At 40.7% G+C, this 24996-nt stretch overlaps 1 protein-coding gene across 2 annotated transcripts in view; it reads left to right on the top strand.

The window, feature by feature from the left end:
• The window catches only part of EPB41L4B (erythrocyte membrane protein band 4.1 like 4B), a 69523-nt gene that overhangs the window by 12149 nt on the left and 32378 nt on the right, over window positions 1–24996 (top strand). For both annotated transcript variants that reach the window (XM_063131280.1, XM_063131289.1), the window contains exon 2: window positions 22017–22121. In XM_063131280.1, the coding sequence (XP_062987350.1) occupies window positions 22017–22121 (105 nt within the window). The remainder of the gene's footprint in view (window positions 1–22016; window positions 22122–24996) is intronic.

Raw genomic sequence — 24996 nt, forward strand, 5'->3', positions numbered from 1 at the left:
TACGTATTCTGCCAGTGCCTCCTGAGTTTCACACTCCCAGAAAGCTGCCTCGCCTTCGTTTATGCAATTCTGTAATTTCCAGGAAAGGCAAAAAACAAAAAGGGGTTAAGAAAATTGGTATGATACAATGTTCAAAGTTCAAATGGAGCTATGAATACTAAAATAAAAAAACTAATCCATGAAAAGTATTAAGAAACACCTGGTAATATAAATATTTAATACTTGAACCAATACATAAAATTGAAATACAGACTGAATAGTCCACAAACATAAAACTATCCCAAACACGTTTCGACTCACAGGGGGATATTTTATTTTTTACAGCATTCTAGCCTCAAATACAAAAGATTTTTATTAACTTATTGATTCCATTTGGACCAAGCATTGGCTCCTGTGAATCTTATCTGTGTCTGTCCGCTTGAGGATGCATCAGAACAAAATGGGGGACAATGTTCCCTCCTAACTCCTAACTTCCAAAGTGTAACTGAAGCATCCATAGATAGAATTCTTAGTCAGCGCAAGCTTTCAAAAAGGCACAGCCTCCAAGAACATGCACGGCTCCATGTCTCTGTTAATTTTAAGAGGAAGCAGTGCCAACTTTTATTTGTAGAGCTCTAGGGACTATGTTCATGGCTAAAAATATATGGGGGGAAATAATTCCATATGGTGAGCCCTCTTATACAATTGCTCTTTAACTAGAGCTGCAAACTGTAGTGAGTAGATTAATCAACTTAAACTTCATGATTAATTTCGTTGGGAGGCCAACCAAACAGTGTGGTTTTTTTACGCTACTTCTGTAGAAATGTGATACATTAATGGGGAATGAATAAAGTAAATATTACAGATTACATCTTTCAGATGAAGAATGACAGCTTTATTGTAAGTCCTTCCAAATTTGAAAAAGATGCCTGTAATGAAGCTTGAGTAATATGCAAATTTAAATTGATATCAACTGATTGATTGATCTGTTAAAAAACAAATGGCCAACTCAGAAATCTTGAATTGGACATCAAATATAAATGAGCATGTTGATTTAAGATTTATACATGTTATGTGTTTCATCTTAAGAATTACAAAGACGTTCTCTCAGAAGTATTGAAATTCTAATTAAACGATATTAAGATCTTAAACCGGGTCACTCTGAAGCAGAAACCTTGAATTAATTTTCTTCTGCCAATTGTTAGAGGGTGGGAATAAGCTTTGCTGTCCAATCTGAACAAGACATGGGTTTTGGCCATAATACTTATAGAACTCAGGAGGCATTGGCTGTGTTAAGAAATATGCCCACTGGTCATAGTTTTTGTTTGCATAAATCTAGGAAGTTTCCCTTCAGCACCAAGATTTAAGAGTGCAAATGGATCGTACTCAATGATTTTTTAAATTTAAATCAGTTTCTTTTTAATAAAATGCTTTTTGAGGAAAAATCTATCTAAAGATAGTTTTCTGTTTAAGATACATTCTAGTCCAAAGGTATTCATCATGAAATAGGGATTAGTTTTTAATTATGTAGTATGAGGCTGTTTAATTTTTTTGGTAACTGAATTCCATTTATCCATTCATAATGTCCTTTTCCAGAGGTTTCTGTAAGATTATTTGTCTCCTTCCAATAAAGTGCAGCAGAAAAGTTGTCCAAATATGAATGACTAACCTATTAAACTGGAGATAGTTCACCTCGCAATAATTTCATAATTATCTATCTATGATGTGTTTCTATAGTATAACCAAATCAGTATTTTTTTTATATAATTGTAAAACTAATCTGAAAAGTTGCTATTCTAAAAATGAACCGTTCATCTGGTTGTAAATATTAAGATTATACCAGCAAGAATGAGTCTTTGGTAATTCTGAATTGTGTAAAATATAGCGAGGAAGAGTGCACTTTTTTGGGGGGGGGGGAGTCACATGATTAAACCGAGTCTTTCTGAGTAGTGATTTAAATCATGATTTAAATCAAATCCATCCTGATCGCAGGTTACTTTCAGTTTTATCATGGGGCATGGACAGGTTGCCTTCTGAAGTCAGAAAATAATCCCTATTTGGAAGAGGTACAGGGTGGTGGAGATTGCAGATGTGGCTGAATCTTGTAGGTCTTATCAATAAGATTTCCATTCCTCCCCCCCCCTTTTTTTTTTGCCTTTTCCATCCATACCTCTGCTTTCATCTTAAAATATTTCTGAGAAATATGCCATGTAAGCATTATCTTTCTTTGTGCCTTTTAAATATGGTAGTGTTGTGAACCGCCCAGAGAACTTTGACTATTGGGTAGTAGAAAAACGTAATAAATACATAAATCAATAGTGAGTATTGTCTATATTTTTGCAGCTCTAAAACTGAAACAAAAATTAAAACCGCAATTATGTTTAAGTACGATCGTATCTCGGCATGTCTTTCAGATATCTCAGCTTGGCTGCTTCATCGTCGCTTGAAGCTTAACATGGCAAAGACTGAATTGCTTGTTTTTCCTCCTAAACCTTCTCCTCATCTCTCATTCTCTCTTACTGTCAATGATGTTACGCTTACTCCGGTCAAGGAAGCTCATAGCCTTGGCTTTATCTTCGACTCCTCGCTCTCCTTTATTCCTCATATTGAGGCAGTAGCTAAATCTTGTCGATTTTTCCTGTATAATATTGCCAGGATTCGATCATTTTTGTCTGTCTCTTCTGCCAAGACGCTTGTTCATGCACTGGTTATTTCACGGTTGGACTACTGCAACCTTCTTCTCTCTGGCCTTCCTTCTTCTCACATCAGTCCGTTGGTTTCTGTTCACCACTCTGCCGCAAAGATCATCTTCTTAGCTCGCCGCTCCGACCATGTTACTCCGCTTCTGAAATCTCTTCATTGGCTTCCAATTCACTTCAGAATCCAATATAAACTTCTCCTGTTAGCCTTCAAAGCTTTTCACGGTCTAGCTCCTTCCTATTTCTCCTCTCTCATCTCACACTATTGCCCCGCTCGTGCTCTTCGCTCCTCTGATGCCATGTTTCTCGCCTGCCCAAGGGCCTCTCCTTCCCTTGCTCGGCTTCGTCCATTTTCGTCTGCTGCCCCTTACGCCTGGAACGCTCTTCCAGAACATTTGAGAACTACAAGTTCAACCGCAGCTTTTAAAGCTCAACTAAAAACTTTTCTTTTTCCTAAAGCTTTTAAAACTTGATGTTGTGCAGACTTCTACTGTTACTTTCTACTGTTAGTTTTTCCCTACCCTGTGCCTGCTTACCCTACCCTGTACCTGTTTGCATTCTCTTCCCCTCCTTATTGTTTTACTATGATTTTATTAGATTGTAAGCCCATGCGGCAGGGTCTTGCTATTTACTGTTTTACTCTGTACAGCACCATGTACATTGATGGTGCTATATAAATAAATAAATAAATAAATAATAATAATAATAATAATAAGAAGAAGAAGAAGAAGAAGTATGGTTACCTCACCTTGCTTCTTTAAGCTTATAGTTGTAGCAAGAAACAAAATTTAAATAGTATGATACTGGATTCTCTCTCCCTCTCTCTCTTTTTCTATATTTAATTTATTTAAAACATGTATATGCCATACCTGGAGTCATTGGCCCTGTCTACACCTGCCTTTCCCCCCAGGATCGACCCAGGATCGTTTCTGTGCATCCAAGTGACACACAGGATCCTGGGAGCAGGCAGGGATGATGCCTCCATTTTCCCGGGATAACCCTTAGGTGTAGAAAGGGCCATTCTAAACCGGTGATTTATTGCATAGGGAGCCAATTATTGGGAGCCATTTATTGCCAATCAGCAGTGATTGAGCTTCCTTCTCAAAAAAACAAATTTTTGCAGAGGCATTTTAGTGCATATTCCCCCCCCCCCTTTAAATGCGGCTTCCACGTGGTTCACCCTGCAGTGTGCCCCATTCCTCCGAATTGAATCTGGCATGCCTAGGGGTGTTCTATGACCTGGTCAAGGGATGGGACAGTCCCTTTTCTCCGCATTGCCTTTCTGCCATTGCTCTCCTGCAGCTCTCTTCTCCCTGTTTCAATTCTACTTTCCAAAAGTGCAGAGAAACAAAACTCACACAGTTAAACCATACTGTATGAAACATTCCAACAAAATGCCAGAAGAGTAAAACCATCGCGTAGCAAAGCAAGGACACTTGGGTAGCTGTCAACAGAGATGGGAGGGTGAGTAGCCACTGGTGCTGGTTCCAGAGCACACTACCAAAGGGAGGAAACTCCATCCCTTTCACTCTGTGCATGTCCTACAGGCAGAGGGGTGGTGGCAGGTTTGCCACGTCCAGCTGTCCCCCGCTATCATTCGGAGGCTCCTTCATCTATAAGTAAAGCACGTCTAAAATCATGATCCCAGTATCACTGATAGGCTCCTTCGAGTATAAGTAAATGCCATCTTAAAACTTGAACACGGGATTCTGGTATCATTCAGAGGCATCTTCTTTCAGAAGTGAACCACGTCTAAAATTGCAAATGAGCAACCCTGTTGTCATTTGGAGGCTCCTTCATTGATAAGTGTAAAGTGGGACTGAATTAGGATTGTCACTACTTTTATTTATTTATTTATTACATTTCTATCCCGCCTTTTTTCCTCCAAGGAACCCAAGGTGGCATAAATAATCCTCCTCTCCATGTTATCCTCACAACAACTCTGTTGAGGGTAGGTTGGGTTGAGAGTTTGGGACTGGCCCAAAGTCACCCAGTGGGTTTCCATGGCTGAGTGGGGAAACCACCTACAATCGTTTCTACAAGCATGGGAAGACATTGCAACAGATTCATGGATCCTGAACTTTGTTCGCAATGATTACAGAATAGAATTCAACACACATACCCTTTTCGGGACTAAAAATAATGAGACCATTACTGCCTCTCATGTCGGAGATAGATACCCTTTTGTTAAAAGGAGCAATCCAACCCATACCAAAATCCGACATGATGAGGGGCTATTATTCTCATTATTTCACAGTCCCAAAGAAGGATAGGAGGGTCCGGCCCATTCTGGACTTATGAGAGGTGAATTTATTTATTACCCCAAAGAAGTTTAGAATGATTACAGTGACATCTATCCTTCCGCTTATCCACATGGACCATTGGTTTGCAGTGATTGATTTGAAGGATGCGCATTTCCATGTGTCCATCGCACACTCAAGTCAGCAATTCTTGAGGTTCATTATTGGCTATCTCCCTACAGTTGTAAAAAATCTCCCATTCCAGTTCCGGGTCCTCCTGTTTGGCCTCTCCACAGCCCCTCAGGTCTTCACCAAGTGCATGTCTGTGGTGTGCGCCCATCTCAGACAGAGGAGCATCAGGATTTCCCCATATCCAAATGACTGGCTCTTGGTGGGGAAGTCAAAGTACCAGCTTCAGGAAGCACTGGATATCATGCTACAACTTCTGGACAATCTAGATCTTTGTATCAACCTCGAAAATTCCAAGCTGGAGCCTCAAACAAGGATAGACTTTATTGGCATCATTCTGGACTCCAGAGTGGAAAAAGCTTTCCTTCCCAAGGGGAGAGTGCAAACCCTAATTCGCCTAGCCAGCGATGTTCAGTCCCTTGGTGTGATTCTGGCACACACCATACAGAAACTCTTGGGTCTTATGTCAGCAACCACAGCAGTGGTTCCATTTGCACATCTTCACATGAGAATACTTCAGAACTGGTTCCTGAGGTTATTCGATATGCGAATGGATGCCTGTGGAACTCGACTAATCCTACCAGTGTCAGTGAAATCTGTAGCTGCAGAGGGGATGGTGGGTGGGTTGTGTGAATGCATAGATTTTATTATCCAGAATTCATTATGAACGTGTGTGTGTGTGTGTCTTCCCTTAATATAATCACTACTTGGTTAACAATGACGTTGTTAATTATTTCTCAGTAAGCATTCCTATTTCCCTATGGCTTGACTTTTAAAAATAAATATATTCGGCTCCTTGTTTGGCATTCTCCACAATTCCGCAAGAGCTATGCCAATTGTTCTATGAAAACCCACATCATAACTACTGGGGTGGAAATGAGACAAATATTAATACCCTAAATTTGTTTTTGTAAAGTTGTAAAAAACATAACTTTGGTGTACTTCATACTTTAGTAAACATTCTTAAGGCAACTGAAATATTCCTTGTGATAGGTTTGTCATTAGATCAAATATTGGTCGTTTAAGAATATTTGACTGGTTAGTTGTCATATGTCCTTACACTTTTAGACCTACACAGTCAAAAATTAGAGTAACAAATACCAATTAACAGCTTCCAAGAGGGAAAGTCAATATTAGTTAATTTTGTCCCTATTTTTTAACTTTAATATTGTCACACCTACAGATTATAATTACTATTATCTAATTCGTGCAGGCATGTGCCAGTAGTTCTGTATCAGTATTGCATATATTGTGGTGGTATATTTTTATATAACCTATGGACCTTTTGAATTTGGTACACTAATTTTTTAATGTACATCTTGTCTGTGTATATCTTTTCCTGAAATTGCCATGAATTGCGCAGTAAGGCTATCTAAAGATTTGTATATGAACATGTGTACCTTGAAGACTTTAGTGTGTATGTTAGGGAATAGTAATTGCAAAAAAGACTTGTGACTTCAACCTTCTTTCCCCGTGGAATATTGCCCAAGGTTACAGCATGTTAGTCTCTAGTTCTTTGTGCTGATGATATTTTGAATCAGTAGATTAATAACACACTGAAGGTTTGCAGGAATCTTTATGAGCATTGATGAAGCAAAATGGGGGCATAGGGCAGTATCCTGTTTGACACTAGCACTAATGTAAATTACATAGTGCTAGCGTAAGCGACCTCTAGTGTAATCCCAGTGTCATTTGCTGGCGTTATGAGTTTCTCTGGAAAACCTATCACACCAGCAAACATTATTAGTGGTGTGCTAATTTGCATTATTAGTGGTGTGCTAATTTGCATTAATGCTAGTGTCAAATAGGAAACTGCCTTTAGAGCACAATCTATTGGGAAGTTTTACTATGCAATCCCCATTGAAATAACAGGCCTGCTTTGGTATAGTTGCCTGCTTTCATTAGTGCTGGGCTGAATCCTGCCCCCTATTTTTGGGAACTTTCTCTCTCCCTGCGAAAGAAGCATGATTTTTTCTGCCTCTTTTGCAAGGAGAAGAGGGCCAGGATTTCCACATACCCCTTTTAAGTGTAGCTGGTTGCTGAGCGGGCTTGTTATTTTGTATTTTTTTCAAAATATATGTATATGAAAAAAACACCCCCACTTGACTTGGCCTTTGGGGGAGCCCAGCAATTGTGAATGTTACTGGAGACCATGTGACCTCACCCTCTCCAATAAGCACTGGGCTCTGAAAATGCCTGGGGTGTTTTGAAAAAATAGAAAGATAGAAGACCCCTCAACAACTGGCTACAAAATTTTCTCTTAGCATCTTTTGCCTGAGTTTTCCCCCCCCCCCCCCCCCCAAATGCTGAAAATGGAATTGTAGAAATTTTCGGCCCAGGACTAGCTTTCATACCGAGATCTGCTTTGGAACAGTTGTCATTCATTTCAATGGGGCCTACACAGGATAAATTCCCAGTCGTGCCAATAGCCTCCACAAAAATGGAAGTTTTATCTTGAAGGCAGGTAGAGTGAAATGGCAACAGAAAATTTACTTGTTTTATCAGTGGTGGGGACCTCTGTTGTACTAACATAAGAGATGAATGCAACCTATCTTTGTGAGATGGACCACTGTTTATATTTTTAGTTTAAATTCTCTGTTAGAAATTTCAAGAGGTATATGGTTTACATTGGGATTAGCCAACTGGAACTTTGGCTTGAGGTGTCACCAGTATGTGGATGACACCCATATTTATCTGTGTTTTCTCATCAGATGCAGGTAAGGCTATGGATTTTTTGAATCAGTGCTTGGGTGTGGTCATGGGCTGGATGAGAATGAATAAATTGAAACTTGATCCAGACAAGATGGCGATACTGTTGGTGGGTGGGTTGATGCATATTTAACCAGTATTGGAAGGAGTTGCACTCTCCATAAACCAGGGATAGGGAACTTTGTGCCCTCCAGATGTTTTGGACTACAACTTCCGTCAACCCCAGCCAACATAGCCAATGGTCAGGGATTATGTGATTGTAGTCCCAAATGACTTCTTGTTGTTTTTGTTAAAGTAGCTAAATTTGACAACAAGTCATTTAGAATCCCTATGCTTCGGGCTTATATAAATAGCACTGCCTTTTTATTATGACCATTTTTTTTATTATTATTTTTTGTTCTTCAGAGATATAGTAAGCTTGAATGCTGGCAAAGAGAATATATTGCCTCTGGCTTTTGTTGCTTTGGATATTTTTTTAAGGAGTCTCATTTATCACAAGATTGATGGATCTTTCATTAAAAGGGATATTTGAAATTCAGAGTTAATTTTGATCTAGGTCAACGTTTAAACGATGGGTGTTTCACTCTCCTTACATCACTATTTCACTCTTTTATTTTGAATACTTTTTAAAATTTATAATTCACTATATCCAGAAGTCACAGGCTGGGCACAGCTTTGCCTTACTCATCATTTCAAAGTCTTTTAAGATACGTCACCATAATTTACAGATAAGAAATTGCAGCTGTATTACAGTGGCTTGTCTGAATTGATGACTGAGCTGAATTTGAACCCATATCTCTTACCTTTGAATCTGCACTTCAGTCACTGTCATCTCTACAGGCTGCCTTTGATTTCCTTCATAAAGATTAGGAAGATTTATTGGGCTTTAAAAGCGCCTTCCGAAGTTATTTCCAGACAAATGTTTCTCTAAATTTGTTGTCTCAGAGTTTATCAAGGGTGACATACTTACTTCTCTCCCAAATCTTCTAATCTTTGGTGATCAGAGGAGGGCCATCTGGTTGTGAGATGAGACCCCATGTTCAAGATCTTTGAGTTGTTATAACAAGATCTGTCTGGCTTGCAGCAGAAATTAAGAGTGGTTCCTATGAAAAATATCCAGATCACCTTCCTGGAGAAGCAAAGGATAGTTGTTACTGGGAGAAATACTGCAGGCTCATAAATAAGCACACAATGGTGTCTTGCCTGCAAAAAAAGAGTTACTAGTTTACTGGGGGCTGACGGAGGAGAGGAGAGACAGAGAGTTTCATTTCTATGCTGGGTGTGAAGATCAGGGCTCTCCTATAACTGCCCGATGCTCCTCCTCTGCTAGCCAACTTGCTCCCTGTGTGCAGCTCCTAGTCATTTATGGCTACCAGGCTGGTACTTAAATGCAAGGCTGAAAATACTGTTTCTCCATGAGCTGGAAAGTGAATGGCCATGCTGTTTGGCAGTCATAAATATTAATAACTTCTGAACCGAACGTATTGCAGAACTCAGGAAAGAGGAATACAAGATAATCCATATGGGTTCACGGGATGATTTTGGTGAGATAAAGGATAACATCTCTTGGATTCTAGCGCCTGTGTTGACTTTCTTGTCCCTGGCCTCCGTATCAAGCCATTATATAAGTGCATGAACTGCTGTGAAGATGTTTTCCCCCCACAGTTCATTCTTTTCAGAGAAAACCAGCCTTTTCATACATTCTAAGAGAGTCGGAAGTTTAGCTTTAGGTGATTGTATGCTTTTATTCACACAATATTCTATACACAAATACTACAATTTCCACTGACTAGTATTTCCAGAGGGTTGCATCCAGATTTTGGCACATGCAACTGGAATGATAGAAGTGGGCTCCCCCACCCTCTTCCCGCCACCTCAACCCTTTCCCGAATGAGATAGGCTGGGGTGCCAAGGGTGGGGAAGAAGGTATCCCCCAAAATCAGGCAGAGGCACCTTCTCTGAGTGGAACTCTGCTCATGGAAGTTGGCTCCACCCAAGATCCTCCTCTTCCCCCTGTTTTGCCAATTGTTTTGTCAATTGCATATTCAGAGGCAATGAACACACCAACTAGCAAAGGTAAGACATTTATTTAGCTAAAACAGGTTATAAACAAAGAAATTACAAGAAAACATTAATATGTTTACGCCCTTCCAGCTACTGGGAGTTCCTTCCAGCAGAGAACATACCCCAAGAATCAGCCTGGCTTGTACACAGCACTTTTGCAATTAGTCTGTGTCAAGACATTGTCTCTCAAACCTCTCTCAGAGCTCTATATAGTAAAGTACTGTATTTCTTCGATTCTAAGACACACTTTCCCCCCCATATAAACATCTCTAAAAACGGGGTGTATCTTAGAATCGCGGGTGCATTTATTATTTCTTAGAATCAAAGCTTTTTTTCCTGTTGGTGGTACTGAAATTAGTGTGCGTCTTACAATCGATGGCGTCTTAGAATTGAAGAAATACATCTGGTGGGCTTTTTCTTCCCCCATTCCCAAACCTTATCTCAAAGGGAAAATGGTCAGTGGCTGTATCCACCTGCAGTCTCTCTCTCTCTCTCTCTCTCTCTCACACACACACACACACACACACACACACACACACGCACGCACGCACACACACACACACCAATGTTTAAGATGGGGGAAAGAACTAGATGTTTCCCAGGCAAGCATGTAAAGCTAGCAGGTGTGGAAATGCATGCAGTTGAGGTGGCATAATACAGAAAGCTGACCTAGGCCTGGACGAGAAATCCAGGCACAGATATAAGCTAGGCTGTTGCACATTTGGAGCATAGAAGAGAACAATTGTGATGTGCCACTTGCTCCTCGATATACAATATGCATTTCCACTACACTTCCTCAACCCACCCCCCTACCTGCTGCATTTACCAGGGTCCCTACCATATGCATAACATTTTCAGGGGGCTGCCATAAGGAAAAAGGTGTGGGTATATACCTTGGTGTGAGGTCACTAGTTTACAGTCCAGAGAATTGATTCCAAAAAAGAATATGCCTTCTAACTCCCTTTCTCCCTGCCACTGTCTATTTTCCCTGTACTTCGGTTCTGAGGTCGCCAAATGTCTGGCTGTCCATGTTGCAACCCAAGATTGCTCCCTAAGCAGAAGCTGCAGCTAGGCCTGCTAAAATGCACTGCTCAGTGCTAGGTTAACTGCATAATTGCAGTTATGACCCTTTTAGATTAGAGCAGTGATTAGCTGATTTAATTCATTCCATGCCACATAGTTTCCATTCTGCTTTTTTTTACTAAATATTTTCCCCTTGCTTAAGAATACCAGTAGGTTTTGTATTGGGGTTTTCAGTTGGAGCCATGCAAAGGTTGCCTTTTGGTTTTGAACTACAAGTTGGCATTGAGGTTGGATGGATCCCTGTAAGGGACGTGCCTCGACTTTGTACAATTGGGCATTATGGCATGTTTGATAATAAATACATGGTAGCAGCTGGTGTGACTTACATAGGTATAGGCCCCAAGCCTCCTCAACTGTTCCTGTTATACATCACATGCTGGACTGAATCTTCATATGCAAGAGAGGTTTTGTGTTGTGGGAGGGGCATTTGGCATGTTGTAATTGACTGTATGACTGCTTAAAGAGAACTCTGACTATGCAGGACTTTGGATCATCCTCAACTTCACCTCTCACATGTCACAGAGTATATTCCAGATTGGTCAACATGAGGTCTCCACCCTTTCTAGAGCAAGACATTTCAATGATTCATATGGAAACAATGTAAGATAGCTGCTTGCTGCCAGGGTTACCATCTTCTGTTTCATTTATTATTCTTGAAAGCTTGCACTGGGTTTTTGAAGCCTGATTGATCTAAGATGATTTTGTTTGTGTGGAAGTATAAGCCAGTTTCAATGGAGGAACAATGTGTCTCTATGTGCAAGGATGGGTAAGAGAGAAGATTCAGGAATTGGAAGAACAGGTTGAATGCCTGTGGTTAATAACAGCTTGACTGTTGAGAAGGTGTTATGCAGATCACTTCAGGTGGCAGTTTTATATGTGGGATTTGTTCTCCCTCCTCCAGGCTATTATGAGTGATATGAAAGCTGTAAATCTTGTCATGAAAGCATTTAGCTAAAGTATAGCAGTTAAGAGAAAAGGCTACTGGTACTTTTGTACAGCTCTTGCAAACAAGAGTTGTACAAGCAACTGGTTTCATACGACGCTCTTAATTTTGAAATAGTTGGAGCCTTGCTGTTAATCATTTTTATCAGTGATGGGGGTTGCAAGTTCTTCACAATGCAGAATTTTCCGGTGCTTTATTTTTTCCACGGAAAATGTTCTGTTTCATAAGTCCATTAGTAACAATTGCAAATACAATATTAAGCAAGCTTGGCAGTTTCTAAGTTGTAATTAATTTTCAGGTGGTTATCCCTAGTAGCAAGTATGTGAGAGAAGACACATATGTCACTGAAATACTTATATGTCTCATTGTGAAATGGAACTAATAAATAGCGACAGAGAAACTGAAGGTGCCCCAACAACTGTAGTAGAAGAGAGTTGAACTCTGTTGAAATAGATGAGTGGTTCTCATCGTATCGTGCACAGTTCTTTGGGGCAGTATATAAATATAATAAATAAATAAATAAATACATAGTGCAGCCTTCTTCAAACTGGTGTCCTCCAGATATGTTGAACTAACCATCCATGCTGGCTTCCCCAACCAGGCATGCTGACTGAAGGATGCTGGGAGTTGTAATCCAAAGGCACCAGGTTGGGGATGGCTGAATTAGTGGCCGTGTTTGAACATTCAGCAGGGAAAACAATGTACTATGGGTTGTTCCTCCGGCTGATCATCGAAATCCACTCAGTGTGTCAACAGTTTTCAGTACCTTTGTTTCGTTCTTACATTTGAATATAAAGGAAGTTGCATACTATTGTCTTTAAATTTTCACAAGTATTCCAGTCAAAATGTCTACATAATTTACCATTAAATCACATTAAGTGTGCCTTAATTTCCCTCCTCAAATATTTCAGGTCAGATACCTGTGCACTCTCTAGTGATTTTTTGATACAAACTGAAAAAATGTCAGATGCAAATTATGCTATACAAATTAGCCAACTTTTCATCGGGAAATTGTGGCTCAGCCTGTTTCATGCTATCCGTTTTGCAGTGGCATACTTTACCACTGTGTTGCAAGCTGGCTTAGCAATTGCACAACCCCTTCATTTTGCACTGAATTCTGCTCGTATCTGCATTTCTCAATCTCAGACTGGCTGTATGAATTTAAGGTGAGGCAAATTTGTATTTTTAATAAGCCCATTTTCTTCAAGACCTACTTCATTGTCACACGCACTATTTGTTTTTAACTGCCATTACAAGGAAAAGACTTGGCAAGTGTTGTGAAATGGGATAATTTTACTTTAGGCTCCTTTCTAACCGTGAGAAGAAAGTATCCAATTTTGGTCCTGCCCGCAAGGGCGGTTGAACCATATAATCTTGATAGTAAAATAGCAGTCAAAGTCTGGGTTAAACTGATATTGCCTTAGTGATATTTGGTTTTAGCCAGATGGAATGTTAAGCATTAACACATGAAAGGATTATGTTGATATTGGAAATGCCGCCTATGACAATTGCATACAAAGGAGGCAATTCACTAACTACTTTGTACTCTTGGGTGCCTATTTTATTGAGTTCCATTCCAGCATAAATGGAGAGTTAATAGCCCCCTAGTGCATGTGACTGTTCTAATCACCTATTTTATATGAACAATGGACTCATGTGGCCTTTCTATATATTGTAAAGTAACAAAATACCCTTAGTCATGTTGAGTGTTTTTGTGTGGAAGGGCTCGTATGTGGCAAACTGCCCTGGGAGGTGCAGGATCCTTTGTAAAGTAGGGCCAGGCCACCAGTGCCAGAGGACAGATTTGCTGCTGGTGCAGAGTTAATCTCAAGTGCAAGGACAGAATATGGAGGAACTGAATGATTTCACGTTGGCAAGGGTGTGAGACAAGAATGTAAATCCTTTTTGTTTATATGCAGAACATATACGGAAAGCAGATTTAGATCAAGATGAGGAAGGGGTTCAAATTGGAGGGAGAAACATTAACAGTTGTTATGGTATGCTGATGACACCATATTATTAGCAGAAACCGGTAATGATTTGAAACATATGCTGAGAAAGGTTAAGGAAGAAAGTACAAAAGCAAGACTTCAGTTGAACATCAAGAAGACTAAAGTAATGACAGCAGAGAACATGCGTACTTTTAAAGTTGACAATGAGAAAATCAAACTAGTCAAGAATTACCAATATTTTGGCACAGTTATTAAACAAAATGGAGGCAATAGTCAAGAAATCAGAAGAAGGTTAGGTTTGGGAAGGGCACGTATGAGAGATCTGGGAAAAATCCTTAAAGTCAGGATTATTCAGACTATGGTATTTCCGATCTCCATGTATGAATGTGAAAGTTGGACAATGAAAAAAAAACCAGATAGAAGGAAGATCAACTCATTTGAAATGTGGTGCTGGAGGATAGTTTTGCAGATACCGTGGACCAAGAAAAAGACAAACATAAGTGGGTTCTAGAACAAATTAAGCCAGAATGCTCACTAGAAGCGAAAATGCTGAAACTATCATACTTTGGACATATAATGAGAAGAAGTGTCTCATTAGAAAAGACAATAACGTGAGGAAAAGCAGAAGGTAGAAGGAAAAGAGGAAGACCAAGCAAGAGATGGATTGACTCCATAAAGGAAGATACGGACATAAAGTTACAAGTTCTGAATAGGGTGGTTTACAACAGAAGCGACTGAGGTCACTGATTCATAAGGTCCCACCTTTTCACTGATGAGTTGGTCCGATTCCATTTCTGCATTGGACTGCAACTCTCCTTTTTTTAAAAAAAAATCTGCACAAAAATGCCTTCAATTTTTTCAAATTATAAACATTTTTATATGCATTTTTTTTCAAATGTATGTATTTTTGTGTGCACAATTTTTGCAAGTGGTCTTTCCATTGGATAAAGATTTTTTGTACATGTTTTCTCAGATTTTTTTGAGGATGGGGGCAAACTGCATTATGAACTTCGTAGCTTCCTCTCTACTTCTAGTTTTCATGCTATTAATAATTTGTGTGATCTCTCAGCTAACCTTGATTGGATCCATATTAAAAATGGATGCTTGCCTGCTATACTACCTACAGCAGGGGTGGCCGTCTGGACCTACCAAAATGTTAATTGATGGTTAAAAAATGTTTCTGTAAAGAAACCAAGAGCATGGCTAAACGAGGTGAGTGGAGGGGGATGATCTCGTGATTTTATGATAGGGAGAACTTCCCTGTCAGTCCACACACGGTGCGTGACGTCCCAGGAGGAAGAGGATGTTGTGCCTGCCTTCTTTTTTAAAAAAAGAAACAGGAGCTGGAACGCACTAGCGCTCCAGCGAAAAGGTTAGTTTTTTTTTTTAAAAAAAGCCCAAACCTCGCTCCCCCCCACCCCTGATGGGCACGGAGCGCTTGCAGACCTCCGTGCCCGGTTCCCGGCTCCTCGGGTTTACTCGCGAGGAGCCGGGACTATACTGGGATGGCTGCCCACATGTCTCGCAGTCTCGGAATCATTCCGAGACTGCAGAAAAACTGTTAAAAAAGAATAGGGCCATATCCTGGAAAAATGCAGGAATCATCCCTCCCTGCTCCCGGGATCCCCCGTGCATCATGTGGATGCACAGGGACAATCCCTGGGATATCGCCCCTTCTACACATGCCCCAAGAATAACTGTGAAAGCCTTTACTGATAGATGGCACTGTTTTAATTTTACAGCTTGCCTGACCATCTGTGCAGGGACCAGTTTATATGCTAAAGTGCATGTGTGGCCCACAGGCTAGAGTCACGAGAATAGAGTGCCCCCCCCCCAATAATAAATAAGTTGGCTACTCCCTTATTTTTGGTAAGGAGATCTTTCAGTTTGCAAACCAACTAATAATATCCTTTCTATGATTTTACAATACAAGCTGCCAAAAGTAGAGTTCATAAATGTCTGGAAAAGGTCCAGTGGGAAACTTGTAAGTCAGTACTAAACACAATAATTATATCAGCTTTAAGAGTACCTAATGTAGGTAGATCTGGTTGCATTTCTGTCTATAGAGCATCTGTCCAGAGGGAAAGCTGAGTCCTACAGCCAGACCAGGGCATTGAACTTCAGTTCTCTTCTTTACAGGAAATATAAGCTCTGTCATGTTCAGCGTCGGGAGAAAGAGCAGGCTTGTACCAGTTATAACTTGTAACAACGATACATAGCTAGCTAACAGAAACTAGCATGGAATAATCAGTGCAAACCTGAATGTCTTCTTCTTGGTTTTAGATGTTGAAATACCATAGTGAGAACTGAATTCACGCATTTGTACTCATGTGCAATGGAAAGCATGCATTTTGGGCTCAGCATAAGAAGGGACGAGTCCCTGGTACAACACTTGGTAGCTTCATTGCATTTTGAAAGCTTAGCCGCAGTTTGTTAAGCTAGGATGTGTTGGCAGCTGGAGCTGGAATGACGTGTTCAAGTTACTCTGCAAACTTTAATTAAACTTGAAAAAACCAGCACGTGTCATAGAATAAATAGCAACCAGGGCCCAAAGTTTTATTCTTGGCAGTGGCAAAACTCATGCAGAATTCAGAAGTCTGTAACACCTGAGCTCATCTTTTCCCCCCTGGGACTGAGCTTCAAAGTGTATATGTATCCCTCCCACTTTTTGGTGACATTTGGAAGCATGAGTTGCTCTCACTTCCTGCCTCGCTTCTTTGGATAATTCAAAATCACCTTCAAGGTAACCTAGCAAACAGTTTATTGGCTTTCCTTTTCACTGACTATAACATCCCAAGAGGCTTTTCTTGATGTTATTGGGATGGGATTCCTCCGCCTTGGTAAAATTGAGTTAACAACTGAACATAATAATAAAGTTGGCAAAGGTGTCCGTTGTCCTCAGGATCATTCAACAGCATTAGTTATATGTTATGCTATTTATCAGGCAGGAATCTTATACTTTAAAACTGCAAACTCATCGCAGTCATCTGACCGTTGTGTGGAATAACAAGCGCAGCAGGTTTCTCTAGTCCAGATTGTAGTTACTCATTAAACAAGGCTACTGAAAAAATACTTCATAATTCCAAACAAAACAGTTGGCCAGATTTCTCCCCAAAAATAGGTATAGGAAAGGGGGCATATGAATTTTCATGCCTGTGTATGTATATGTGTCTGTACATATATAAATACAACTTAATTAAGTAAAAGGACACAAATAGGCAGGGATACTGTTTAAAGAAATGGCATAAGTTAAAGTTTGAAAGCATAGGAAACAGTACTGGCAAAGCTGAGGAACAGCTTGCTTCTGAATTCAGTATATTCCTAGGATTAAAATAATCGTTCTGATGGCTCAGTTACTCTCACTTGTACAGGGTTAGTGTCTTTGGATTAACAACGTGGGTGAAGACTAGCACTCCCATTACCACTGCCTTTGGTTTTGCAGGGGTTGTTGTCATTTTAAGAGCAAGTGAGAAAAAGAGAGGGGGGGGCAGAAAGGCAAACTTCTTTGATAGATTTAAAAATGAGTACCTTATTGATAGGTGGGGGCAAAAAGGTCAGAAAAAATTTGGAAGACTACTCTGCCTGTGCCTCCTTTCCAAGTTCGTTGCCAACTGCAGGCTTGTATGAGTACAGCTGCCATCTTGAAACATCAAATGGGTGTTGAGTACTAGCATTAGTGCTGGAAAGATCTAGGACAGCCTTCCTCAACCTGGGGCGCTCCAGATGTGTTGGACTGCATCTCCCAGAATGCCCCAGCTGGCTGGGGCATTCTGGGAGATGCAGTCCAACACATCTGGAGCGCCCCAGGTTGAGGAAGGCTGATCTAGGAGAAGATGTTGGGGGAGAAGCAGTCCCCCCTCCCCCGCCTTACTACAACCATGTTGGATTGCAGTTCAAGTAAAACAGGTTGCTAGGATGCCTGATAGTCAGACCCGGAGATAGTGGTGATACCATACAGCACCTCTTAAGTGGCAATACCTACCTGAGTATTTGTCTTCATAAAATAAGCATCTCGCTTTCAGCATCTTCCTTGCCAGGTCCATGGCATTACTTGGGGCCCCATATTGGTAGAGGGCAGCCCTAAGCAATGCACACCCATGCCACAACCTTACACAATGGAATCAAGGCAGCCTTTGTCTTGCAGTTTTCAAGGGTCTATAAATGTTTGTTTTGGGGGCTAAACATGATTGATTTAGTAGGGGTAGCATAATAGCTAAGAGTGATGACTGAGTTGTTGAATCCCCTGCTTGAATCTGCCGTCTACCACATATTCGCTAGGTGGGAGCCAGTGTCATGTAGTGTTGGACTAAGGCCAGGAAGGACTTGGGTTCAAATCCTCACTAGGTCATGAATCTTACTGTTGAACTTGTCCTACTCTCTCTCAGCCTCACTTACCTCCCAGGGATTGTTATGAGGATAAAATGGATGGGAGGAACCACGTACACTGCCGTGAGCTCCTTGGGATAACGATGGGGTATAAATGTAGTAAACAAATATATTTTAGATGACACACTATACTCTCATCCTCAGCCCCCTGGACTGTAATATGAGGATAATAACCAAGGCCTACCTTACAGCGTACTTGTGAGAATTACTGAGATAATGACTTTGAAGTGTTTTGAACATTCAGATCACATATATTTGCAAAGTACCGCTAATACTGAGAAAAAATATGAAATTGGACTGCTGCATTTACACTGTAAATGCTTTTCCCAGTATCATAATTAATTGCTCTACAGTCCTTCTAATCTTGGAGCTAGAATTTCTCTGTGATGTCATAGAATTCTTTCAGTAGGTTTGGTATTAATGTGTTGTCTCACAGGTTTGTGGAAGTTCTGTTGGGGTTTTGAGGAGGCTCATGAGTCTTGCTTACGTTAGCACAGCTAATTATATATATTTAGAGTTTTCTGGAAAATCGAGAACATCTCCCTTTGTCCTGTGGTATGTGCTATCTGAAAGTGCTATGCTTCCAGATAACTTTTTTTTCTTTTTTTGAACTTAGTGTTCTGTAATGGCTGCCCTGTTTATAGATACTAGCTTAAAACAAACGTTTCAGTTGATTTAACTGGCCCTTTTGTTCTTCTTCAAAAATGTGTACTTAATATCCTTTTTCTTAATTAAATGTCATTTTTACAGTTCTGTTAATATGGCTTTGTTCCCGTTCTCTCTCTCTCTCTCTCTCTCTCTCTCTCTCTCTCTCTGTGTGTGTGTGTGTGTGTGTATGTGTCTGAGAGTAGTGTAACAGCCTGCAGAAGTGTGTGACACTTCAGAATGCAGTTGGACAGGTCACATAGCTGTTCCTCCATACAAAACAATTTCCTTTGTGTAAAAAACTTTGTATCAGGGAAGAAGGGTTTTAGGCTAGTTGCTTTCTTGACATGCTGGTTTCTACGTAGTTAATTTGTGAGTGCAGATTCTCCATTTCCTTAAGGGGCATGTTAATGTGAATTGCGGAAAACCGAAGCTGTGTCCCGGACACGGTGTTGGTGCATCTTGAAGAGGATAATGTCCTGGTCGTTGGGTTTCGTGTGTATGATTCCGGGTAGCCCAGAGGTCATTTGGGGGTACAGAGATATGAAAATTTCAGTTTATTATTCAGCTGTGAATATAAGGAACTGCAAAACAGGAATGAACTCCAGCTTTGTATAGAATCTCACTTGAGATTTTACAGGCTTGAAATCCAACGCATCATTTCAAAAATTATTTTCAGAAACCCAATCAATATTCTGTAATTTTGTTTCCTAAACTGTTGATACCTAGGAGATGGTTGTTTCCTAGATTGAAGTAGAATGCACACGTCACTCTTAAACTGAAAAGGGTTTGTATATGTTTCTTGATCAGCTTCCTGAACTGTGGACAGGTATCTTCCTTACAATTGCAGAATAACTCAGTTAATATTGGCTTCCAGAATCCCATCCTTCCCTTTGCCACATCAGTCAGGATTTAGAAAAGGTAACATGCTTTGCTGGGAAATGTTGATGCTTCAGTAATTTCCCTGCATTTGTTAGCTGTAGATGAACTGCATCAGAGTATCCTGGTGAGTCCTTCCATCTTCTTTGGTATGGTGATGTTACTCTTATTCAAGAAGCACGCAGACAAGCTGGAGCGTGTCCAGAGGAGGGCAATCAGGATGATCAGGGGTCTGGAAACAAAGCCCTATGAAGAGAGACTGAAAGAACTGGGCATATTTAGCCTGGAGAAGAGAAGATTGAGGGGAGACATGATAGCACTCTTCAAATACTTAAAAGGTTGTCACACAGAGGAGGGCCAGGATCTCTTCTCCATCATCCCAGAGTGCAGGACACGGAATAACGGGCTCAAGTTAAAGGAAGCCAGATTCCAGCTGGACATCAAGAAAAACTTCCTGACTGTTAGAGCAGTACGACAATGGAACCAGTTACCTAGGGAGGTTGTGGGCTCTCCCACACTAGAGGCCTTCAAGAGGCAGCTGGACAACCATCTGACAGGGATGCTTTAGGATGGATCCCTGCATTGAGCAGGGGGTTGGACTCGATGGCCTTGTAGGTCCCTTCCAACTCTGCTATTCTATGATATTTATACATAAGAAAGGGAGAGTTAGTTCCAAATGGGGCTTTCCTGCTCTGGGTATGGAGTGCGAGATGCATCTAACACACTGGACGTCCCTCATTCAAGAGGAAGCTGGACAACCATCTGTCAGGGATGCTTTAGGGTGGATTCCTGCATTGGGCAGGGGGTTGGACTCGATGGCCTTGTAGGACCCTTCCAACTCTGCTATTCTATGATTCTATAAGGCATATTTCCCATCGCTTTTTGTGGGACACTAATGTGTTCTGGCATACCATTTGTGAATTACTACAGTACCTACACAGAATTGCTTACTAATGCCCTGCTAGTGAGTACTATTAACATAGAGAGATCATCCATAGTGCAACCCACCCCCCACTTCCATGTCTTGTGCCGTCCTATCCTACTACCTTTCCAAGCAATTCTTTTAGTTGCTGTTTGCTAGTTAGTTTCTTTTAGATAATTCATGTACAGAACTGCCCAAGTGTATACCCTGTCAAAAATTACCTTTTTGTTCCTATCTCTTTTAACTTGTTTAGTGGGCATTAGTTTATTTTGTGTTTGGAGGGGAGTGATGGCAGACTATGATTACAACTGAGGGGTTGCTCCCAATAGACAACAAACGTTTCAGAAATTCTCCCGTATCATTACAGAACAATAGAAAACAATCTATTGCTCCCTCTTTGTTGAATTTTGAGTTGTGAAAATTCTGAAATTAAACAGGCTCCTGGACACTTTTTTGCTAAGCTCTCACACTTTATAGCAGACCTGGATTTTTAAATTTATTTCTAAAGTGGAGTTGGGGACACCTATGTTGTCTCTATTCTGTTTCCTGTCTGGTTGTGATCACTTGTGGTATAGTGGTTTAGAGTATTGAACTTAGACTACAATATTGAGGATGATATCATTCCCTGGCTAGGAAGCTCATACTGGCTGCGTTCGGACAACACGATTGTCAACTGTGAGGTAATAATCAATTCGACAGTTGCTTATCTAGGGAGTACTCCCCACACAACATGATAATAACCAACTGTGGTGTGGATTAGGATTGGCGTTGAGTTGACTATTAGTCCATGATGAGTGGACTCACTCATCCCCCCTCCCCCCCAGTCCTCCCTCTAGTATCCCATCAGCCTTTGCTGCCGAAAACCTATCCTGCCGGCTGAACTAGAGCGGCAGTCACCGCTTTGACCTCTCTTGCTTTACTACTCTGTGGCTGACGAAATAACCAACCGTGCCCTCCACATGACACGATAACCAAAGTGGTTCAGATAGCCAACTCTGCGCAAAGTTGGTTATTTTCCTTGGTTATTTCATCCAAATAACAAGCAGTTGGCTAAAAAAACTCCCTCCATGCAACATAATTCACCTTGGATTAAATAACCAACCGTTGACTATTTAAACAACCATTGGTTATCGTGCTATCTGAACCCAGTCACTGTCTCTCTACTTAATCTACCACTTAAGGTAGTTGTGAGGATAAAGGGGGGCAGTGCGAAGTCCTGAGTTTCTTGGGGGAAGGACGGGATAAAAATCAGGTAGCTAGAAGTACATCTTGTTTGCATGATATATGCATGTAACTATATTTCCTTTTTTAATCTTTTTCTTGCAGAAACATGCAAAAGGACAAGATTTATTTGATCAGATTGTATATTATTTGGACCTTGTGGAAACAGATTACTTTGGCCTACAGTTCATGGATACATTCCAGGTTATGGTATGTGTATGACTTTTATATTGTGCCAATTGTGGTGTAGGGAAGACTATATTCAGTCATCTGAAAAAAGAATTTATTTATATAATGTTATATGGTAGGCCTTTGTTTCCAATTAAGCCTGAAAACTGGCACCAGTTTCAGACGTGCAAATGTTCTGTATCCATATGTAAAACTGATACCTTGTTTTGTAAGTGTTGTATACCTTAGAGGTAACTTGAGTGTAGAGTTTGACATATTTTCTCATGCATGCATGTGCTTCCTTAATTTGTAGACGGTATATCTATGCTTATTTTACACTCTCCAGTTATGACCTCTCATTGCATAGACAATTGCATGCTTAATTAGAACCCTGAATTGCTCTGCTGAAACTAATGTGTCTTTGATTCTTTGGAGTAGCTCTCTCTTAAACCCATAAGAAATATCTTACAGTGAGACCCAAGAGAAAGATTTTCCCTTCCTGGCTGCATTCTATTGAGAGAGGGTGTGAGATGCTATATAAATGTATTCTGTCTTGGCTGCATGGCTGAATCTTTAAATAATTTTGTCTCTTGCTTTATTTATTCCAGTTGGCATTATCCTCTAGTGGTGAAACAACTCATTCATCAAAAGGAAGCATTTAATGGTTAGGCACATACTTTCTGGAGAATTGATTTTAAGTCTTGTACGTTTTATAGGAAAAATTCTTCCTTTTGAATTATTTATTTATTTATTTACAATATTTATATACCACTCCCCATTCAAAATTTCAGAGCGGTGTACAAGATAAAATAAAATCAAAACAGAATAAAACATTTTAAAATAAATTTTAAAAGAAGCAAAATGTGCAGTGAACCATGGCTGGTCATTAAGGAAAGGCTTCTTGGAATAATGACGTTTTCAGGAGGCGCTGAAAGGAATACAAAGTTGGCGCCAGAGACAGGGAATTCCACAGGAGCGGAGCCACCACGCTGAAGGCTCTTCCCCTGGTGGACTCCAATCGGAGGATGGATCTATGTGGAACCACCAGGAGCATGCTCTCGGATGACCTCAGTGACTGGGCAGGTTGGTAGGGGAGAAGGCGCTCTCTCAGGTATCCTGGTCCCAAATTGTTTAGGGCTTTGTACACAAGTACAAGAACCTTAAACCTGGCCCGGTAGTGAATAGGCAGCCAGTGCAGTTCCCTCAGCAGAGGAGTTACATGCTGGAAAGGGGCAGCTCCAGACAACGGCCGAGCTGCAGCATTCTGCACTAGCTCCAGCTTCCGTAGCAGCTTTTTTGATATTTGTGAAAAGATGATGGCAGTAGTTGACTCACCACTAATCTACCATCTACATGAAGGGAAAGCCTTTCATCTGAAACCCATATTTAACGTAGAGTTAAGTTTGCTCAATAATAGTAACTTACCAGAACATGGTTGCGCAGAACAGGCTTTAAGATTTAATTATTATACTGTTCTAATTGCATTATAGTGTTGCTGCTGCTGCTTTGATTCAGTTGTTTTATTGATTTTGTTATTTTTTTTACATAAAATTACATATTATTTGCACGTTATTTATCTATCTCCAACTCCTCTCTTCACTAAAAATAGTGCTCAGGGTGGCTACCAATAATGAATACAGATAAAATGTTACATAATTAAAACAACCACTTAAAGTAAAACACATCAGTTACAAACACATTAAAACACATCCGTAAAAGAAGACACAAGAAATAACAGCGCTCACTGGTTAAATCTTAGTTCAGCAAACAAAGTAGCTTAACAGTGAAAAGCCTGCCTTGAATAAGAAATGGCTTTGCTTGCTGGCAGAAGGACAGCAAAGATGGAAAGCCTCGTGTGGCGCAGAGCGGTAAAGCAGCAGTTTCTGCAGCTGAAACTCTCCGCACGGCCTGAGTTCGATCTCAGCGGAAGCTGGTTTCAGGCAGCCGGCTCGAGTCGACTCAGCCTTCCATCCTCCTGAGGTCGGTAAAATGAGTACCCAGTTAGCTGGGGGAAAGGTAATAACGGCCGGGGAAGGCAACGGCAAACCACCCCGCTATAAGGCCTGCCAAGAAAACGTCAGCGAAAGCTGGCATCCCTCCAAGAGTCAGTAATGACTCCGTGTTTGCACAAGAGGTTCCTTTCCTTCCTCTTGCTTTCTGGCAGAAGGACAGTAAAGATGGAGATAGCCTTGCTTCCCTTAGCAGGAAGTTCCAGAGGCAGCAACCACTGAGAAGGCCCTCTCTTCTATTCTTGCTAAATGTGTCTCCAATATTTGCAGGACCAAGAGAAAGGTCTCTCCTGAGGGTCTTAAAACCTGGATAGGTTCCAAAGGGAGAATGTAGTCTTGAAATGTAAAATATACTTTATATACAAGTCATGATATTAAGAATATGAAATAAATAAATAAAATATAAAGGAAATGGAATTTAGACTTTTTAGACTTCAGTTTCTCTTCAACTCCAACTGTTATCTGTGCGCCAATGTTTGTAGTGTCTATTCCTGTCCAGTAGTAAATGGGCTGAGGAAAATTCTCTTGCTTGTTCAAGGAGCTAGCAAAGTGCCATCAAGTGAATAAGAGCTTCCAGTGACTATTGCCTGGGGCTGGATTTTAGTCAGTGAACTGTTCTGTGAAAGCCTTTAGAGTAGATGCTCAACACCCCCAGTGCAGCTCCAGAGCCTTTTTTAAAAAAAGAGTTTGCCTGCACGTTTGATCATCAGTGGATGGTTCCTGAAAGGCTGCATGAAGACATGATTGTCCTTCTCCTCCCCAGTCCTGTAGTGCTTCAGAAGCTCTTCAGTGGTCCCCTTAGGGGAGTTAGTATGGCAGATTGCCTTTTATGTTGTAAGTTGCTCTCCTCACTTTAGTGACAATGCCAGAAGCCTTGGGGCATGGATAACTACAAATTAGAGGCAGTT

This window comes from Elgaria multicarinata, chromosome 1 (assembly GCF_023053635.1).
Source record: "Elgaria multicarinata webbii isolate HBS135686 ecotype San Diego chromosome 1, rElgMul1.1.pri, whole genome shotgun sequence".
NCBI lineage: Eukaryota > Metazoa > Chordata > Lepidosauria > Squamata > Anguidae > Elgaria > Elgaria multicarinata.